This window comes from Felis catus, chromosome B4 (genome assembly GCF_018350175.1).
Source record: "Felis catus isolate Fca126 chromosome B4, F.catus_Fca126_mat1.0, whole genome shotgun sequence".
In the NCBI taxonomy this organism is placed as follows: domain Eukaryota; kingdom Metazoa; phylum Chordata; class Mammalia; order Carnivora; family Felidae; genus Felis; species Felis catus.
The window spans coordinates 57,254,981-57,277,203 of record NC_058374.1 but is presented as its reverse complement, the minus strand read 5'-3'; the positions used below and the strand labels follow the sequence as shown (position 1 = coordinate 57,277,203).

At 35.7% G+C, this 22,223-nt stretch overlaps 1 protein-coding gene across 34 annotated transcripts in view; it reads left to right on the top strand.

The window, feature by feature from the left end:
- Window positions 1–22,223, top strand: part of SOX5 (SRY-box transcription factor 5) — a 1,017,940-nt gene that overhangs the window by 702,527 nt on the left and 293,190 nt on the right. For 30 of the 34 annotated variants that reach the window (XM_045062619.1, XM_045062611.1, XM_045062623.1 and 27 more), the window contains one exon: window positions 4,755–4,971. In XM_045062619.1, the coding sequence (XP_044918554.1) occupies window positions 4,755–4,971 (217 nt within the window). The remainder of the gene's footprint in view (window positions 1–4,754; window positions 4,972–22,223) is intronic. The other 4 variants (XM_023256841.2, XM_023256830.2, XM_023256839.2 and 1 more) reach the window with 1 other exon arrangement.

Here is a 22,223-nt window from a genome sequence, read left to right as displayed (position 1 = left end):
AATTGTGTATTTACACAATAATCAGATACTCTTTTCTAGTACTAGAGTGAATGTGGCATCTCCCAACTTGACAGAGCAGGTGCAATTAGTGCAATTTAGTTTCAAAATAGACATTTGTGATAACATATTTTCACCTGTTTTTAAAAGAATTTAAGGAATGACCAAATAATGTAGCTTTTTAAATTGAGATATAATTGACAAAATATTTTATTCATTTTAGGTGCACAATGTAATGATTCAATATTTATGTATTATGTGCAATGATGACAGTAAGTCTTGTTAACATCCATCACCACACATAACTATTTTTTTCTTGTGATGAGAATGGTCTAGATCTACTTTCTTAGCAGCTTTCAAATACACAAACAATATTATTAGCTGCAATCACCTGCTGCACATGACACCCCCAGACTTAATTTATTTTATAACTGAACATTTGTACTTTTGCCCACCTTTACCCATTTAACCTAAGTAATAGGGCTTTTTTTTTTTAATTTATTTATTTATTTTTTATTTTTGGGACAGAGAGAGACAGAGCATGAACGGGCGAGGGGCAGAGAGAGAGGGAGACACAGAATCAGAAACAGGCTCCAGGCTCTGAGCCATCAGCCCAGAGCCCGACGTGGGGCTCGAACTCACGGACCATGAGATCGTGACCTGGCTGAAGTCGGACGCCCAACCGACTGCGCCACCCAGGCGCCCCAGTAATAGGGCTTTGAAGATATTTTTCAAATTTTGTTTTGCCTTGCCCTGTTGATATTTACAAAAACAGCACATTACCAGAAAAACATGACCATGTTAAAGCTTGTTCATACAAGGTATCTGTAGTTCATTTTATGCTACCTCTATGAAATACCAAAAATCATGAACTTGCACTAATGAGAATCTAGTTAAAGATAGTCGAAACTTTCTGTGCTGTGTTTTTTTTTCCTAAATTAAAAACTTTGTTGTACTAGAAAGGATGCTAGTGATGCCCATACATATTAAGGAGCACCTGGCTGACTCAGTGAGCAGAGTGTGTGACTGGTTTATACATACAATGGAATACTACTTAACAATGAGAAAGAATGAAATCTGGCCGTTTGCAGCTACGTAGATGGAACTGGAGGGTACTATGCTAAGTGAAATAAGTCAGGAAGAGAAAGATACCATAAGTTTTTATTTATATGTGGATCTTGAGAAACTTAACAGAAGACCATGGGGGAGGGGAAGGGGAAAAAAAGTTACAGAGAGGGAGGCAAACCGTAAGAGACTTAAATACTGAGAGCAAACTGAAGGTTGATGGGGGATAAGGGAGAGGGGAAAGTGGGTGATGGGCATTGAGGAGGGCACCTGTTGGGATGAGCACTGGGTATTGTATGGAAACCAACTTGACAATCAATTATATTTAATATTAAAAAAAAAACATTCTTTTTAATGGCTCAGTAATATTCCATTGTATCTGTATACCACATTTTTATCCATTCATTGGCCAATGGACATTTGGGCTCTTTCCATAATTTGGCTATTGCTGATAATGCTCCTATAAACATCAGGGTGCATGTGCCTCTTTGAATCTGTATTTTTGTATCCTTTGGGTAAATACCTAGTAGTGTAGTTGCTGGGTCCTAAGATGTTGCTAACCTTTTGCAGAGTCTCCATGCTATTTTCCAGAGTAGCTGCACTCAGTTTAAGAATGCATTTTTTAAAAAGTTATTTAAATAAAGATAGATATAGTAAGCATATCCCTTCCTTTGTCTCATGGTTGCAATGGTGACAAAGGAGGCAGGATTAGGTAAAGCGTGTTCAAGTGTAACAAAGATTATCAACTTTGTTCTAAAAGTTTAGAACCCTCTTTTATCATTAGACTTTAGAAATCCTGCCTCACAGTTCTGAGAGCTCTACTGCAAAATATTGAAGCTTGCCTTTAGCACTCACAAAAACTTGCTGAAATATATATTGCTGGTCTGGGCCATGAACACTTTTGTTAGTATACTCTGGATGTTCGCCTGCCAGCAAAGTGAAGAGGAAAATGCAGTCATTACTTTAGGTACAGTAAATGCAATCCCAGGGAGGAAATGGACAATTATAGGACTTTCTTGACTAAAGAGTGCCAGCACTCTTTATCAAGCTATTCACCATGCAAATGAACAATGGAGTCCCACCCTACAATATCTGGTAACCACATAAAACTGTTAAAGGGATTAACAGTGCTAGAGGCTGAAATGTAATCAGACAGGTGAAATAGCCAGATGAGAAGATATTTGTTCATGAGCTAGCCTTGATAATTAACTTTTAATACTGTTGTGGTAACTGAGTTTAGAATACTTGTGAAATGATAGTAACCTCTTTAAATATGCTCTGCTTTGCAAGGTGTAAAAAATTAGAGACATGCAAAATGGGATGTTATTTTGTTTTACTTTAGTTTGGAATATTTTCTGATACCTTGATCGATGTGATTGTATATAATTTGGTTGTCTTTCCCTCTACTAAAGATTCTATAGAAAGATATTTGTAGTTTTCAATTATGGGCAATGAAGTGCAGCTGCCAAATTCTTGTTTGTTACGTTTGTCATCATATAATGTGATATATCATATCATATAATGTGTATAGAATAGAAATGTTCAAAGTGAGGCTAATATTGGGGTTATTCTGCTTTGACCCTGGAAATAAGTGAGAAGAAAGATCTGTGGAAAATGAATACAGAGATTTTGCTATATTCTGATTTGCTGATGAAACTGAACTAATGTGTGTTATGGACCATTCATAAAAACATTCCTTAGTTTACTGAATGGATTTGTGATTGCTTTTGTCAGGTGTGTGTGTGTGTGTGTGTGTGTGTGTGTGTGTGTGTGTGTGTGTGTTTATGGATTTGCTTGTATTTATATGTGGGTTTTAAATAAATAATTCTAGAAGTGTACCTTCACTTAGCCCGAAGGGGCTTGTAATTATTACATTGTGCATATTGATTTCTAAATCCAAGTACATTATAAGCTAAGATTCATATATGAAAGTATTATCTATGGAATATTCATTTAAGACATAGTAATGTTTTCTGCATATTCTGTAATGTTTATAAGAAATAGAAACCATTTTGGGTGTAGAATTATAATTTGAAGATTCTATTTGCACACATTTCTTACTTTTACTTTCTGCACATTGCCTAGTCTCCCTCAACACACTGATGCTTACACTGTAGCTAATGCCTTGTATTATTATCCTTTAACAAAAAGTCATATGAACATATTATGATTATATTTGTATTGACATCTCTATTTTAATCTGCTTTTAGAAGTTAAAATGACAAATATTTTAGTATATTTTTTAACTAGTCAAATATGTTAGAATTAACCTTAAAAACATTAGATATCAAATCAGTGTGATTTGTCACTGTTCTGGGATCAAGGGATCCTATTAACATGTCTTACAGAAGAAATGTATAAACAAGAATATAATCTATTATTCTGAATATTTTATGTGTGTACATTCAAATATATTTCTATTTTTTAAATTTTTATTTAAGAGAAAGAGAGAGCGGGGAGGAGGCAGAGAGAGAGAGAGAGAGAGAGAGAGAGAGAGAGAGAGAGAGAGAATCTCAAGCAGGCTCAGTGCTCAGCACAGATTCCAATGTGGGGCTCAATCCCATGACCCAGAGATCATGACCTGAGCTGCAGTCAAGAGTCTGGACACTTAACTGACTGAGCCACCCAGATGCCTTTCAAATATGTTTTAATGGAAACTTTTAATACTGTAGAATTAAGAACTGTACTTAGAGACTAACTTCCTCAAAGATCTTAGGATACAAGTTTTTTAAGAAATCTGCTTTGTGGGAAGTTAAAGATTATGGAAGTAAGAGATTATAAAAGGGAAACCTTTATGAAAATTAATTTTTCTTTATCATTTCAATAACACTCCTCTTGCACATGTATGAAAAATCAATTTAGTACCTTTATACAAAAGATACCACAAATATTAGGTAGATGGCTACAGTTGGATAAGAAATTATGGGGAAAATAAGGATAAAAAGAACATCAAATATGTTTTCAAATTTTAGAATTATAGAATAAATTCTTTTCATACACATACACAAATATGAACAGGGAAAGATTGCAAGAACCTTTCTTTTGTAGGACATGTGAAGCTTACAGTGCAAAATAGAGAAGAATATTGACAGAAACAATGCTTGCAGTAACAAATAGAATTGGAAACATCTTTGGCATAGGCAGAAATAAACTTTCAGTATTCCTATCTGATGTCAAAATAACCTGTGTGGCTGATGCTTTCTTAAAAGCATGAGAGGGAGGTGGAGAACTAAAAAAGGACCCTACTTTAATTAGGAGCACCATCAAGAAGAGGCAGATATTTAAAATGAAATTTGAAGTGCACGATGTTACTTATTTAAATATTGCAATATCATGAGGATGTTTAGGACAGATGACTTGTGCATTTGATGTTCATAGGAAAATCTAAGACTTTCAAAGCAGGAAAATACATGTAATCAATACAGGCTTTGTGTAAGGCTTTTTTTCCCATTTGTTTTCAGTCTTAAGGCAGAGAATCTCCATATTTTTATTTCTTCTGTGAACTGATCTTTGACTCGCACTGTATGAGCCTGTAAAGTTAATGCATTCTTTTTTTTAAATTTTCTTTCTTTCTTTTAGTCTTGCAGAATGAAGTTTTGCTTCTTCATGCTTTAGCTAAATAAGCCACCTAACCAATTAAAAAAAATAAAGCTTCCAGAATTAAATTTTTTTTCCTTTGCTTTCTCTTTCAGGAAGTTGATGGCAATAAAGTTATGTCTTCATTTGCCCCACACAACTCATCTACCTCACCTCAGAAAGCAGAAGAAGGTGGGAGGCAGAGTGGTGAGTCCTTGTCGAGCACGGCCCTGGGAACTCCCGAACGGCGCAAAGGCAGCTTAGCTGACGTTGTTGACACCTTGAAGCAGAGGAAAATGGAAGAGCTCATCAAAAATGAGCCAGAAGGTAAAGGTTAGCAGAGAAAGCAAAGTTGCTGCCATCTCCTGATTTTAAGAGTTGGGTTTTAACTTCTAGTTCTGTTTTTTTTTTTTTTTTTTTTTTTTTTTTTTTTTTTTTTTACTTATACTCAAAGTTAAATTGTACGAAATGGAAACCTAATGCTATGAAGATGGATAGATATTTTTTCCAGAAATATTTCAGTTTGTCCCAGTGTTTTAAATCATTAATTTCTGTTATGATGTCTTCCTTACTTTCACACATGGGTAAATTGTGGTTTAGTAAAACTTAAAGATTCAAGAATAGAATGTGAGAGTGGAGCCCGGAATAGGCACCGCCTACAACCCCAAATATCTGCAGGCTGGTTTGTTCATCTCCAGTTTTTGTCCCCAAGGCCATTTCACAACTTTATTAAATTTTATAATCTTTATTCATGAATGCATCTTATATTACCTTAGTTCAGTCTGTTCCAAAATTAATATGGTTTAGGCCTATTGTATATTTTAAAATCATTGATTATTCTCTGTTAGCTATGCTGAAGTTCTCATTTTGTTCAGCTTCCATGATGCCTTTCTTTTAAGATTTCATCTTCTAAATCTCTTTAATAGTTACTGGTAGTAGCCAATGGGTGATATGCACATGAAGTAAAATTCAAGCAAACAAACAAATAAAACAACCGATGACAATTACACAGTTTATGTATAACTGATAGTCACCCTTTATGTTCTAGATGTTCACTAACTCCTATTTCAACCTGTATTCTTCCTAAGCACGGATGCCACATTGCACACAAGAGCATGCCTTCTACTTAAGAGTCAGATGGAAATTTAAAACAAACAAAAAATAGTGACATAAAAAGACATATTTTACACCAAAAATATACTGCATTTATACTCTGTAACACTGAGTTGGGCTCATTTCTAGTCTGTTGTTAGGACACTGGCAAATTATGAGTATATATGGCACAAAATGTATGTTAACCAGTATATTTGGGAGTCATATGGTAATTAAATATTTCTGGGTTCCTACCAGATGCATAGCTGGGACATGGATTTCAGTTATAATTTATGTAATTCACATGATCTTACAGTTGGAAAGAGTTTTAGAGATAATCTAGTCAGCCAAAGACTTTTGGCTTTCATCCATGTGGAGATAAAAATGGGGTTTTGAGGAGGACCTAGACAATTTTTTTAATGTGATGGAATTTTTCTTGATATTAAAAATACTATATTCTTATTTAAGAAGTGTTTAAAAACACATAAAAATTAAAAGGAAAATAAAAATTGCTTACATTAGTAGCTTTCTGATATAACAACTTTTATCCTTATGATGCATTTCTCTTTAATCTTTAGTTTCACATATTCTGTTCGTTTTGCACGATCAATTTTATGCTTTTAAAATTATTTTGTATCTTTTAGGTTGTGATACATTATCATTAACTAGAGTCCACAGTTTATTCGTATTTTATTAGTTTTCACCAGTATGCTTTATCTGTTCTAGGATGTCATCAAGGATAACATGTTACATTCAGTTGTCATGTCTCCCTGGGTTCCCTTTGGCAGTGACAGTTTCTCAGGCTGTTTTTGTTTTTGATAACCTTGAAAGTTTTGAGGAATACTGTGCAGGTATAATGTAGAATATCCCTCTATTCAAAGTGTCTGGTGGTTTTCTCTTGATTGAACTAGGATTATATGTTTGGGGAGGAAGATCATAAGGTAAAGTACCATTTTTATCACCTAATATCAAAGGTACTTACTCTCTATTTGATTTATGAATTTGATGTTGACCTTGATCACCTGGCTGATAAACAGTGTTTGTCGGGTGTTTCCACTATAAAGCTACCCTTCCTGCCCCTTTCCATACCCTAGTCTTTGGAAGGGAGATGCTGTGTGCAACCCACATTTAAAGAGTAGGGAGTTGTGTTCCCCCTCTTTAGAGTACAGTATCTACATAATTAATTTGGAATTCTTCTGCATGAGAGATTTATCTTTTCTCCATCATTTATTCATTCAATCATTTATTTATCTAAGTATGGACAGCATGGATATTTTATACTTGGACTTATAATCCAATTCTACTTTATTTTGTTGCTCAACTTGTTTCAGCTTTGGCCATTGCAAACTCTTTCTATTGACCGCTGTGTCACGTTGACCTATCACGGTGATTGTGGGTAGTTTTTTTTTTTTTGTTTTTTGTTTTTTTTTTTTTTTCTTGAGCACGTCTTGACTTTCTGGAACTGTAAGGTGCTGCAGACTCATTTGGGTATTACATGCCCTGGTTCTGGAATCAGCCATTTCTCAGAGAAGCCCTGGTTTCTTTTATTGGAGAATGGTATTAGAAGGCCAGATCTGGACACAAAGTGTGTTCCTTGCTACCAAGGTGTCCTTGCCTTTAGGGCCTTTTATCTGACAGAACAAAGAAATATATGTGTGCGTGCTAACCTTTACACATACATATCTATAAATATTTCTATGTCTAACTGTCTATATATTAAGCTAAACATGAGTTCTTACTAATGTGTGCAACTGTAATCCATTTCCACATGGATCATTCCAGCCTTATTCCTTGTTGATGCTTCCATTCCCCTCCCAACTGTGAGTAACCCAGAACCTGCCATCCACCATCCATTTGCTTATTGTTCAACTCCCGTGTATATGTATAACAGTATCAGAATTTTTAACTGATACTGCCATGGGAAACATCCTTATAAATAGAGTATAGTACTTATGTGCAATTCCTTTGCCTTTAGTTTTACGATTCCATTCATTTCAAAAATTACTTAAGTAATCTTTCCTCTACCTCATTCAGTGAGGTTTTTCCAAGCATTTTTAATACCATTAAATTCTTTCTGTGGTTTTTCCTGCTATCTCTCAAATTTTTAAATTACCTTGTAGAATCTTCTTACATCAAGGTTCAATCTTTGTATTGTACATTTCTGACATGTTTTGACAAATGTATTTTGTCACTTGTCCACCATTATAGTATCATTCAGAACAGTTTGATAACCTTAAAAATCCCCTGTGCTTTATTTATTCCTTCCTCCCTCTTTCCCCAGAATTCTAGGCAATCTCTGATCTTTCTACTATCTCTGTAGTTTTGCCTTTTCTAGACTGCCGTACAATTGGAATCATACAGTATGTATCTTTCAAACTGGCTTCCTTCACATATCAATGTGCATTTAAGGTTCCATCATATCTGTTCATGGCTCATTTCTTTTTAGCCCTGAATAAAATTCCATTGTATGAATGTACCACAGTTTGTTTATCTATTCACCTATCAATAGACATCTTAGTTTCCAGTTTTTGGTTGTTAAGAGTAAGGCTTCTATAAGTATTTATGTGAAGGTTTTTGTGTGGATATAAGTTTTCAGCTCAACTAGGTAAACACCTAGGAATGTGATTGTTGAAATGTATGGTAAGATTATGCTTAGCTTTTATAAGAAACTGCCAAACCATCTTTCAAAGTGGTTGTGAGACTCTGCATTCTCAGCAGCAACGGATGTAAGTTCTTGTTGCTCCATACCCCACCAGCATTTGATATTGTCAGTTCTTTGGATTTTATCCATTCAGATTGGTTTGTAGTTTCATGATGACATATGATGTGGAGCATCTTTTCATATGTGTATTTGCCATCTGTATGTCTTCTTTGTGTATGTTTACATCTTTTGCTAGTTTATTAATTGAGGTGTTTTTTTTAATTGTTCAGTTTAAAGAATTATTTGTGTATTTTGGATACAAGTCCTATATCAGGTATCTGTTTTGCAAATATTTGATTCCTGGTTGTAGCTAGCTTCTTTTTTTTTTTTTTCTTTTAACATTTTATTTTGTAGAGCAAATTTTTTTTAATTTTCATCAAGTTGAACTTACCTCTTGTCTTGCAAGGATCATACTTTTGATGCTATAGCTAAATGTATGTTGCCTAACCTAATGTCATTTAAATTTTCTCCTCTGTTATTTTCTACAAGTTATGTAGTTTTGCATTTTACAATTTAGTTCCATGATCTGCTTTGAGTTACTTTTTGTAAAAGGTTTAAGTTCTCTGTCTAGTTTGTGTTTTTGCATGTAGATGTCCAATTGTTCTAGCTCCATTTGTTGAAGAGAATATCATATCTCCACAGAATTTCCTTAGTTCCGTCACCAAAGTTAAGTTGAATGTATTTGTGTGGGTTTACTTCTGCCCTCTATAGTCTGTTCCATTGATCAATTTGTCTATTCTTTTGCCAATACCTTGCTGTCTTAATAACTATGACTTCAAAGTTGAGAAGTGTCAGTCCTCCAACTTTGTTCTTTTACTTCAGTACTGTGTTAGTTATTCTAGGTCTTTTGCCTTTCCCTGTAGACTTTAGAATTGGTCTTGCCATCTACAGAATTACTTCCTGGGAAGTTGGAAGAATTGGTATTTTAACAGTGTTCAATCTTTCTATCCATGAATACAAAAATATTTCTCTATTGATTAAGATTTTCTTTGATTTATTTTCAGTTTCATAGTTTTCTGCATATAGATCTTTTACATATTTTGTTACACTTATACACAGTATTTTCATGATGTATTTTTATTTATTTGTTTAACATTTATTTTTAAGGGAGAGAGAGACAGAGACAGAGACAGAGTGTGAGCAGGGAAGGGGCAAAGAGAGAGGGAGACATGGAATCTGAAGCAGGCTCCAGGCTCTGAGCTGTCAGCACAGAGCCAGACATGGGGCTCAAACTCACAAATAGTGATTTCATGGCCTGAGTTGAAGTTGGATGCTTGACGAGTTGAGCCATCCAGGTGCCTCTATATTGTATGTTTAATTTCAAATTCTAACTGTTCATTGCTGGTATAAAGGGAAGCAATTGGATCTTGAATATTAACCTTGTATCCTGTGACCTTGCTTTACTTAGTTATTATCTCCAGGAGTTTTGTTTATTCTTTAAAGTTTCCATATAGACAATAATGTTATCTGTGAATGAAGACAGTTGTATTTCTTCCTTCCCAGCATCTATACTTTCTATATCATTTTCTTGTCTTACTGCATTAGCTGGCTTCCAGTACAGTATTGAATAAGAGTGGTAAAATGGGACATCCTTGCCTTGTTCTTGGTTGTAAGGAGAAGGCTTGTAGGTATCATTAAATATATTAGCTGTGGTTTTATGTAGATATTCTTTATCAAGTTGAGGGAATTCCCTTCTTCTTCTAGTTTGCTGAGAGTTGTTACCATGAGTGGTTATTAAAAGTTGTCAATTTTTTTTCATCTATTTAGATTATTTATTTTTTAAGGTTTTATTTAAGTTCCAGTTAATTGAAAAACAAAATTCCAGTTAGTTGACATACAGTGTAATATTACTTTCAGTTTTACAATATAGTGATTCAACACTTCTATACAACATTGGGTGCATATCACAAGTGTGCTCCTTTTTTTATGTTTATTAATTTTTGAGAGAGAGAGATTGGGGGAGGGGCAGGGAGAGAGGGAGACACAGAATATGAAGCAGGCTCCAGGCTCTGAGCCGTGAGCCCAGAGCCTGACACCAGGCAGGAACTCACGAGCCTGTGAGATCATGACCTGAACCAAAGTCTGTTGCTTAATCCACGGAGCCACCCCTGTATCCCTTATCACAAGTGTACTCCTTAATCCCCATCACCTATTTCACCCACCCACCCCCACACTGGTCTCCCCTCTGGTAACCATCAGTTTGTTCTCTATAGTTAAGAGTCTGTTTCTTGGTTTGCTTTTCTCTCTTTTTTCCCCTTTACTCATTTGTTTTGTTTCTTAAATTCCACATATGAATGAGATCATATGGCATTTGTCTCTCTCTGATGGACTTATTTTGCTCAGCATAATACACTCTAGCTTCTTTAGCATGTTCATGTGATGTGATTTTTGAATGTTGAACCAACCTTGCAAACTTGGAGTAAATTCCACTTAGTTGTGGTTTATAATATCTATATTAATGGATTCAATTTGTCGATACTTCATTGAGGATTTTTTCATCTATGTTCATGAGTCATATTGGTCTAGAGTTGCTGTTACTGTTTTTTTTTTTTATGTAATGTTTTTGTCTTATTTTTCTAGCAAGATAATGCCGGATTCATAGAATGAGTTGGGAAGTGTTTCCCTCCCATGTCAATTTTTAATTTTTCTTTAAGATACGTTTGTGGCCCAGGTGTAAGGTCTAGGAAGAACTACCAGGGCAGTGCTATATATTGGATTACAAAGTATTTTTGTGGGAGGAGAGTGTACTTGAGATTATGTTCTCCCTGGAAATTTGGTATATGACCTTGGTATTTCTCCAGGGTGTCATGTTGGCTTCTAAGTAGTTGCATAGACCCTTATTTTGGAGGTAAATGACAGGCCAGATCCAAGTGAATAATTCCCCAAAGGAAAGAAGACCCTAGACAGTGCCTCCGAATTTGCTTAGCAGGTAACATTTTGAGGTATTGGGACTTAAGAGAAAAGTATATTATCTAGTAACAGCTACACAAGCAAAAGAGCAGAGATAGAGCATCCACAGCAGCAGGAGCTGACGTGAGGAAACATCACTATTACATGTGGACATTATACTGTTTTCATTATTGTATTTTCCACAATTGTTTTGCAGTTTTACTCATACAGATATATTAAAAGCTCAGCTCAAGATAATACTATGAAGGCATTGAAAAATGCAGAGATTGTCTTTATGGAAGCAGTAATATAAATTGACCATGGCAAACATGTAAAAGCCTGAATTCAAGAAAGATACTTTACGTATGAACAAGACCACTACGATGCATTTCTGTTTACATATAGAAGATTCCTAGTTCGCGTTTCCGGTACACAGAAATGTAAATGCCCTCACTTTTATTGATAAGGAAATTTTCCCTGACAGGAATGTTTGTTTAATAACTGCAGCGATTGAGAGATATGTCAAGCAGCAATTTATGTATTCAATAGAGTGATGTTCTTAATCACCTAGAAAAATATTATAGAAAGGCAGAAAATCATATCATAGGAAAGGAATAGAATGTCAACAAATGTTTATTTAACTGAAAAGAGAAAAAAATGGGGAAATATATCCAAGGAGATGTGTAAAAATCCCAACAGTAAATAGAAAGTTACATCGGCTTTAAATACTCTATTAATCAGAAGTTATGGTTGGACACAAGAGTGGATACGAAGACGTGATATTATCTAAGCATTAGGAAGACACTGTGTGTGTGTGTGTGTGTGTGTGTGTATAGTACAAATGATCATAGTTCTGTGATGTGCCATAGCATCAAAAGAATAAAATGGGAATAAATGTGACAAAAGAACTGCAAAACTTATACTCAAAAACTACAAAACATTGTAATAGCTTTGTGATGAGAGCAGCAATATAGGGGTGAGGGGACCGGAGATAGGGTGAATGGAACTAAATGTTAAGCTCACAAATATATGCCACGGAAAAATCCTTTCTTCCCCCAAGCTATTTTTTCCATTGTTTTTCAAAGGCCATTAAAATGAACAGCAGGTTGTGATGAAAATTTCATTAAGCCCCAGCTAAATCATTATGAGGGTGCCATATTCATGCCTTTGCTTCCTCTCATTGAGGGGGGAAAGCAGATTTCAGTAGAAAGTCTTTATTATTTCCGACCTTATCCCTGCCAACAGCAAACTAACAAAAATTCAGAAGTTAGAAGAGAATGGTGTGTCATACAAAAGGAGGCCACTGAGGTGACATGGTTAGAAAGAAAATTAGATTTGCTTATGAGTTGAAGGAAAAATGGCTCTTTTATTCCAGCTACGTTAGTTTTTCAACCAATTAAGATATTTTAAAAGTTATAAACAGGAGAAAATGTATTAATGTATTTTTGTTTGTATCTTTTTCCTCCATCAGAATTTTTGCCTGTCATTATTCACAAAACTCTGGCATGAGAGACTTCCTTGTCCAGTGTCTCTTAACTGACATGGAGTACCAAACTTCATAGAAAATTCACAGCTCAAAACATCTGGCCTATGTAATATAGTTGCATTATACTTGGTAGTCACTAAGCTCTATCAGTCTTTAACTATTAGAGGCTAAGTGTAACAATGAATGAGGTTGAATATTATAATATGGGACATAATATCTGCATCAAAACTGATTAAATAATGATGTATTGGTGGGAGAAAATGTAACATGTGTTAAGTCCATATAATGTGTTAACTGTACTGTTTCAGAATTTGTATGAAACCCTTCATTTGATCTTTATATGTTTTTTTTTTATATATGGTTATATGGTTATAAGGTTTTATATATAAACCTTATAACCAAGGCTGCTATGTATAGTTGTCCCAATTTCAGGAAGTGCCACTCTTATGAAGTAAATATTCATATTAGCTCCATTTTCAGATGAGAAAACATGACTAAATATGTCACTGTGTGACTAAGTGTCAGGGGCATTATTCAAACTGAAGTCAACCTAAACTATAATCCATGCTGTTAACCACTAGTTACGGTGTTTCGTCTGATTAGGAATTTTGCCAGTAATAGTTTAATGTTACTCTTTAGCCCGTGTGTGCCTAAATTCCTTTGAAATATTAGATAATAAAGTATCACTTAATAATTTTCTGCTAAAGTAAGTTTCTAATGCCTCAATGGTGATCAAATCTCCAGAAAGTTTTAATTGAAAATCAGCTCAGTTTAAACTGTTTTGAGTTTAAAGTACTAAAGCAAAAATGCCTTGGAGAGTATCTTAATAAAAATTTGTTTTAGTTTTCATTATGTCTGGGAGCAAAATAGTTGTGGAATAATAGAAATTCAGAATTTGAATAAAATGTAGACACATTTTAGGACTCTATCCTCATTTGTGAGAGATAGAGACAGAGACAGAGAGACAGAGACTGACTAAGGCAGAGATATGCCTGAGATCACACAGCAAGTCAGCGTTAAAGCCAAATGAGAATCCAGTCCACATTTTACAGGTTCAGGTTCCTGTCTTGTTCGGTTACAACATACATTCTGACATTCTTTATTCTCTTTTTCTTGGTCTTTTAGAAATAATGTCACTACCATTGTATTGAAGAGTATTTCACTGTTTATTAAATTTGATTGAATCTAAGGCAACCAGATATCTTAATTTACCTAATAAAGCCAAGATAGTATAGGTTTCCCCAAATGTCCTGAGCTCTCAAGTTCTCAAGCTGATTTTCATTCAAACTTTGGGTCGTTAACCGTGCAGATGAGAATAACTTTTACCTTGAGGAGAACTTTAAATACCATACTTGAAATAGAATTCTTTTACATACAAAGATTATGGCAGGCTGCTTCTTTTCATTTTTCTATATTAACATCAATGCTACGTTAAACATCTCTTTGCCACGGCCATTTCAGCTTGTAGGCAAATTTGCATCTCTTCCTTCTAGAAACGCAAGAAGCAAAACTTACCTTTTCTTCATTCCCATCACCTCTGTGTGTTCCTCCTCATCTCTCCAAGTTCAGTTGCTAGAATGAGTTATTTGTACTCACTGCTTTAACTTTGTCATCATTTATTTTAGTGTTCATTTATTTTTGAGAGAGACAAGAGCACAAGTGGGGGAGGAGCAGAAAGAGGGGGCCAGAGGATCCATCGTGGCTCCTTGCTGATAGCAGTGAGCCCGATGTGGGGCTCAGTCCCAAGAACAAGGAGATCATGACCCAAGCTGAAGTCAGACACTCAACTGACAGCCACGCAGGTGCCCCTAACTTTGTCATCTTTTCAAAGTACTATTATTTGCCTCCACTGTTACCCTAACTCCACTGTAATATAATTGTCCATATATTTGTCAGTTTCTTCCCCTATGTTAAACTCCTTAAATGTGAGGGTAGTGCATGTAGTAAATATTCAAAATATTTTTTGAAAGGATGTTTACACCTCCTCAACTCAATGGGGCCATTGGTGTCTTGGGGATGGGAGATGAAACACCTTAACAAAGATCTGATTCTTCTGCCAGATATTATGTGAGCTATCTCATTTAATCCTCAAAAACTCTCAGGTTAACATTATTTTGTATCTTAGAAATGAAAAACAGAGGCTTAGTAACTTGCTTATGTTCTTATTATACAGAGAAACTAGAATTGGAACAAAATGACTGTCCTCCACCAAACTACTTGGCGTTGAACATAAGACCATATATAATCTGACTCAACCCCTTTTTTCCCTTAACCTTACTTTTCACTATTTTCTGAGGTACAAGTTCTTGTGCTATCTTATCAAACTGCTTTTGGTTCTTTCAGTACTGTAATTTTAATACTACTGTACTTTTTCATATGTGGCTTCTTCTGCCTGAAATGCCATTCCTTGTCTTATCTACCCAGTGAATTTTTGTTCACCTTTTAAGACTCCACGCCTTCTCTGAACACCTTTGTCAGGATTTGGCTTAGGCTACCCTATTGGCACTAGCTCACTTCTGTTAGTTCTTATTACCTCATTATCACTATTGTTTATTTACCTCCTGTCTTCTATAATAGTATGTGAATGAAGAGTCCTTAGTTTAATTACCTGTGCCTGTCTGTTTCTTAATGGGCATGCCACGTAAAAGGTGATTGTTTATTTTAACTGTGTGTGACAGTCAAACCACTGATTGACATTTTGTAGCCTTTGCTGACTAACACTACCCTGAAATTGGACTAGGTTTCATTTGTCTTTTTGGTCTGGTTTTAACATTCTCTTTTCTTTGTATCCTACTCAAACTCTGCCTTGACCTCCTTATTTGTCTCATGGTCCTGTCTTCTCCAAACTTCTTCTCCCCATGTGTGTACCTCTATCATTATTTAATCTTTGAGATCAGTACTTTCAGGTTTTTTTTTCTGTGACTTGGAAGTGAAAACTTTGTCCTAGGTCAGAAAACTAGGTATTATAAGATCCAGGATACAAAACTAAGATACACGTATATTGAAAACTTTACATTCACATTAATCTTTTAAATGACTCCAACATTTCACATTTCTCAAGGGAAATATGTTGGCATTGTCTATGGATTAGGGGTTGTAGACAATAATTCTCCCCCACTGCTGTAGGCAAAGTGAGAAGTGAATTGGGTTGATCTATGAATAATTTTTCAAAATTCAGAGTTATAACTGGGTCTTTAACAGTGTGTCAGCCTCATGGAGACCAACGTCCTTTTCTAAGTGAGTAGAGTAGGCATTGCAGAGGGAGTCCTTATTTCTTATAATAGGCTCAAGATGGGGGCCTCTTAATTTTGGATCTTCTGTTCTACCACCTTCCTCCGCCCCCACTCACACACAGTTCGTGTTAGAGGCCAATGGTGAAAAAAATATGACTGATTCCTTTCAACACCTTCTCTGTTCCCTCCAGTCTTCCAAGAACTCTAGCATGTTACCTCAACGGTAGAATTTCCAAACTCAGGATTTATGAGGGATTTTTAAGTTTTAAATAAGAATTTATCTTCATAAAGCTGAGCATCTACCTTTTTATTCTTCTTAATAATAATAATAGAGAGAGCATGTGCATAGAGTGTGACCAGGGGTAGAGGGAGAGAGAAAATCTCAAGCAGGCTCCATGCCAGCTCTGAGCCCGATGCAAGGCTTGATCCCAAGACCCTGAGTTCATGACCTGAGCCAAAACCAAGAGTTGGATGCTCAACCGACTGAGCTACCCAGGTGCCCCTACCTTATTATTTTTATTATAGGAAACATATTTTCTTGCTTTTAAGTGGCTATAATAATTGTGTTAATATAATGAATATCTGCCTTCAGTTGGCAATGCTAACTGCGCTACTTTCATCAGAGGGTTGCTGAAGGAAACAAATGAGGTAATGCCCGTGAAAGTACTTTATAATTATAACTAGAACTTGGAATTGCACCACTTATTGTCATTATCACCTCTTGGCTGGTTAGAAACATTGGTACTTTAGGCATCGGGAAACATTATCTAGTTCCCAGTATTGCTTTCCCAGAATGCTTTTATGTACTGAAAAAATATGATTCGGACCTGCAAAATTCTGGAAATTTAGGATGTGTAGTTGACAGTAACAATAACAACAAACTCAATCATTAGAAAAGTCCTGGGAGAGGTAGTTGCTTTGGTTTTTATTTATATAAATTTCCCTAAATAAAATATGGTCAGGCAATTTTCTTTTTTTTTAATTATTTTAATGTTTATTTATTTTAGAGAGAGAGAGAGAGAGAGAGTGCACATATGTTGGGAAGAGAGAGAGGGAAACACAGAGTCCCAAGTAGGCTCCAGGTTCCGAGCTGTCAACACAGACCCTGACGCAGAGCTCGAACCCACAAACTGTGAGATCATGACCTAAGCCAAAGTCAGTCGCTTAACCCACAGAGCCACCCAGGCACCCCAAATTAGGCAATTTTCTACCTTGAGAATTACTGTTCCAAAAGAAAGAAAAAAATTCTAAATTGATACAAATAAAGTCGCAAACTGTGATCGACATGGATCTAGGAGAGGCATTTTAACATTGCATTTGAGGACTTGGTATATTCTTATTTCTACAATAAATAGGAATGTGTGCTGAAGAGAAATAGAAGTGAGGGCTCCCCTGGCCAAAGTTTCATAATTTTCTAAAATTTTAGCTTTCTTTTATGTGGTTCACTTATTCTTCCTTTCCTCCCCCATTATGTTTTTTTTTCCTTTTCATTCCTTGTGTGTGTGTGTGTGTGTGTGTGTGTGTGTGTGTGTGCGCAGTCCTCCTTTTCAGCTCCCACATATGCTTGGTTTTATTTAGCATCTTTATCTGTCAGTGTTCTTCCTTCTTAGAGTGTGACGCCCACACCTCCAAAATTGTTGTGCCGTGATGAGTGTACTCCTTGTGTGTAAGAAACTGCATTTATTTGTGAAATTTCACTTCTACTAGAACTAGACTTTGTCATTATTTACACAACTCAAACTTCTTTTTTCTGAACTTCAGAAAATCTTCACTCACAGTTTATATTACAAGACCCTAAAGGCACAGCCTACTACCAAAATCACCCAGTGTTGCTTCACATGCAACAGTTCATTGCTTTTAGTACAGACTTCACAAAAGAGTTAGTTTTCTTCTTGTGAGAACCAGTCAGAAACAATGGGACAGGCTTGGAAAAGTGTATGTTGTGACATACTTCAAGCCTTCACTCTGAGTCATCTGTAGACCATAGACCATCAGTATGTGAAGGGGATACTGAGGTTTTCATTCTCATTTTCTCTGTGTCTATGTCTCTGTCTCTATCAGACACAATGAGAAAGATTGTTTTCATAGGTGGAAACACTTAAGTGGATATCACCCTGACACCGTGCAATGTAGTGCAAATCCTCAGTGGTAAATATCAACAGAACAAAACAAAACAAAACAAAACAAAACAAAAAACAAAAAAACACCGTTCATTTAAGTCCATTTGTAGCATTTGCAGAGTTGGGTTGGACAGTTTTTAAGTTTGTAACTAGCTGTTTGTGAAACAGAAAGTATATATAAGTGGTTGGTCATGAACTATCCTCCCTTAATACTTTCAAATATGTATAGATATTGTTTTGTAATGTATCATTTTGGTACATCTTTTGAAAATAATTCACTTTAGTTGATTGCACCTTCTATGATACTTTACTTATGCATTTTTCCCCACCAGAAATAATTAGCTAATGCCCATTTAATTTTTATTATACATATAGATCCAATAGATCCTCTAAATGGGTATAATTTCCCCCTGATTTAGGACTTATTTTAGGGGTCCTAAAGTACATATTATAAATAGTATATTTTCATCTGTGGTGTGCTACAGCATTGAATGCAATTATTCTATGGAAAAGATAGGCCCCTGCTACACGATATTTGGCCTTGTGAACATCCCTACAGGCATTGCATGTTTGATGTTTGAGTTCACGTTATAAATCACAACACCTGTTCTTATAATTTAAATGTCTGCTGTTGAGCAGCCCCTTAGAAACTAAATGGAACCGTATTACATTAACAGACAAGCTGAAATAGAAATTCAGAATTGCCCCCTAATTTTACCAACTTTTTAATTACTATTTCTCATAAGGAAATTATGGAGATTGACTTTCCTAAATTCAAAATTCCAAAGCATTCCATTAATTGGGCAAAGAAGAGGGCACTTTGAAATTCACTCTGGTTTTAAAATCACATTTGATGAGGTGGGAAAAATAAAAAGTGAACGGATCAGGGGAAAAGCTTAAAGATACTTTAATTGGCAGAGGTTTGAGTTGCTTTTGTTTAGTTACTCACTGTCCTTTTGACAAAGTACATGTTGAAGAGGCTTTGTAAGTGCTGTTCCACTGAAGGACAAACAAGGGTACTTTTCAATTGAGCCCTTTTAAGTTTTGTTCCTTCACACTCCCGCTGCTGTTGGAGGCTACTCCTAATGCATTGTGACTCTGTGTTCATCTGTGCAGTCTGTCACTGGAAAATGTCTCTCTTCTTGTTGAGCAAGCTAGAGTCTAACCTGCAGGCACCCTTTTCAAAGGCACCACTGTATGGAAATCGACACTCATAAAATGATGATAAAGAAAAGAGTTTATTTTTTAAAGGTCAGGACAAGAAGACACCCTCCAATGCTGCCGAGCCTCTTTCTTCAGGAAGAAGTGTTTTAACTTTAGCACAGTTAGTGGAGTTTGAAGCCTTGTAATTTTTCAACACTAAAGAGAAACTTTGTCTGCTGTCAGCTCTTTTTCAAGTGGTATCCATTGTAGCGGTTTATCATGATAGTTTTTTATTTCATTAAGTGCTACAGGAAATTAATTTATATTTTCTTTTAAGACCTTCTGACTTGGACTGTGACGGCCCACAGATTACCTTTGGGCTCTTATTTATATAAAGTAGTAGGTCCCTGAGCTGAGATCCAGGATTGTCTGGACAAGAAATCCATTTGGCCAAGAAAACTTCTGTTCTTCTTTTTGACTAGAACTTGTACATTTGTTAGTAATATGAAGGATGCTTAATATCATGTCCTTAATGTTCATCTTTCTGAGAACAATCTAGCCAGGATTCTTTTCTCAGGTGTCTATTTGTCTGTTAATATAAGAGTTCTATTTGATTCCTGCTCATACGTGAGTTTGTCTGAGAAGACTCTCTAAACGATCACTGCAACATCTCTATGCCCAAATGCTTTTAATATTTTCTAAACCTTTCAGATAAATATGGCACCCCTATTTTTCTTGTCCTTCACTAAAACTGTCAGTTCCAGATTTTCAGTTTTAATTACATGGATCACTTTAAAAAGACCCACTGACCCAGGCTGTGCATTTCAAGGTAAACATTAACGGAATGTGCCAGCCCTTCTTGTTGCTTATGTGCCACAGCTTTTGGATATACCATTTATTTAAGAGTGAAGAGCCAGCCACCTGTTTCTGAGCCCTCTTTTCCCTCACATTAAAGGTTCAGGCCCTTGCTGAATAGTAACACTCTAATCTGGGGAACAGACACAGCATTTTTCTGAAACTGATTTCTCACACTAGACTAGCTGGAGGATTTTCTGTATTTGCGCATGTTTGTGTTTTTTTCACTCAGTTACCCTCAAGGCACTTGTCACGACCATGCATATTAAAATTAATCAGACCTCCTAGGCCTGTGTGGCTGTGTGTTTAACATGAAGAAGTGGATATCAAGCAAATGCCCTAATTAAATAGGCCTGCTTGGTTTTGTTCTAGTGGATGCTTGGTCTTTTTTTTTAATAGGAGTTGCTTACAGGGAAGGCACGGACAGCATTAGAGTCAGTGGAGAGCTCACTCAGAGTTTCCCGTGCCACCTGCTCCCAGAGTTCTGAGACCACAAGGACTCCCAGTGTGCCTTTCTTAACTACCCTTAATGTTGAGGAGAAGTGTGGCCAAGATGGTAAGGGAGCAGTGAGGCTAGGGCAAGCCAGAATGAGCATATGACCTGGATATTTGGATTGATTAAGAAAGTCCATCTTACGTGATGATAAACTTCGGATAGCAGATTGTGCTCAGTGCTCCTGTTTTTGGATGATGAAGTTTAACAGTTAAGAGGAAGATCATATGTGAAATTTAGAATGCATGTCCTTCCTTTTATGTCTTCAAGTTGAAAACCAGCTTTTATTCCTCTATCTTTGCAATTAATTATTTCCTAGGTCATCTACATATCACATTTATGAGGCAATAAATGAATAAGTGGATAAAAAAACTATATATTTATACATTATAACAGACAAGCTGAAATAGAAATTCAGAATTGCCCCTAATTGCCCATATATATATATATATATATATATATATATATATATACATATATGTGTGTGTGTGTGTGTATCTAGTATATAGTATAGTGTATATGTGTGTGTGTGTGTGTGTGTGTGTGTGTGTGTGTGTGTGTGTATATATGCACCTATATATATACAAAAAGTTCAACTCTACCATGATAGTATTGGTACTTAGCCTATTTTCATTTATGTTAGACTTTCCCCATAGCTTTAGGGAAGACTGTCACGGGACATTTGGAAGCAAACTTTTATAAAGAGTAAGCTCAAAACACTGAAATGTCTCAGGCTGACATAACACAGTAACTCTTTTGTTTGTGTATTTAATGTCATAAATGAGGTAAACTCTAACACCCTGAACACTGAGTTGGGATTTTAGTCACAATTCATGTGTATTATTTGGTCTTCTTTTTGTGTTTTAGAAAATAGAAACAGACAAATTAAGAATATACCAAATTAATCTGATATATTATAATACACACACACACACACACATATATATATATATATATATATATATATATATATATATGTCAGATGTACACACATACACAGAGACAAAGACTAAATAAAGCATGGAGCCAACATTAGAAACAGTTTGAAAAATAAAGCAATAAAAAACTCATAAAAGTTAAAGTATTTGAAGTTATAGTTTCATAAATTTCCAAATAACCATAGCAAGTTATTGGGTAAAACATTACTCTGGCAGGACATGGTCTGTAAAATTGATTTGTTCCTTCTCAAATTGAAAGGATTGGACAACTCCAAAGATCTGTCATTTTCCAACAGTTCTTCCTTCCCTCCAATTGGACCTAAGAAGTAAGAGGATCCATCCATTAACCTATTCTCTCTCTCTGTCTCTGTCTCTCTCTGTCTCTCTGTCTCTCTCTCTCTCTCTCTCTCTCTCTCTCTATTTGTCTCACTCTCTTTTTTCATGTGGGCGTGCAACTCCCATGTAGAGAACTGTATCAGCCGTGCCAAGCAACTGTCTGGTACCTGACAGCATCATAGAAACCCCTCCTCTGTTCACTTAGGTTGCTCCTGGTTATTTATTAACACAATGCAGACTGTTCAGTGTGGGTGTATGTGAAATAGAAAGAAAAATAAAGGCCCTGAACAAGTAAATAC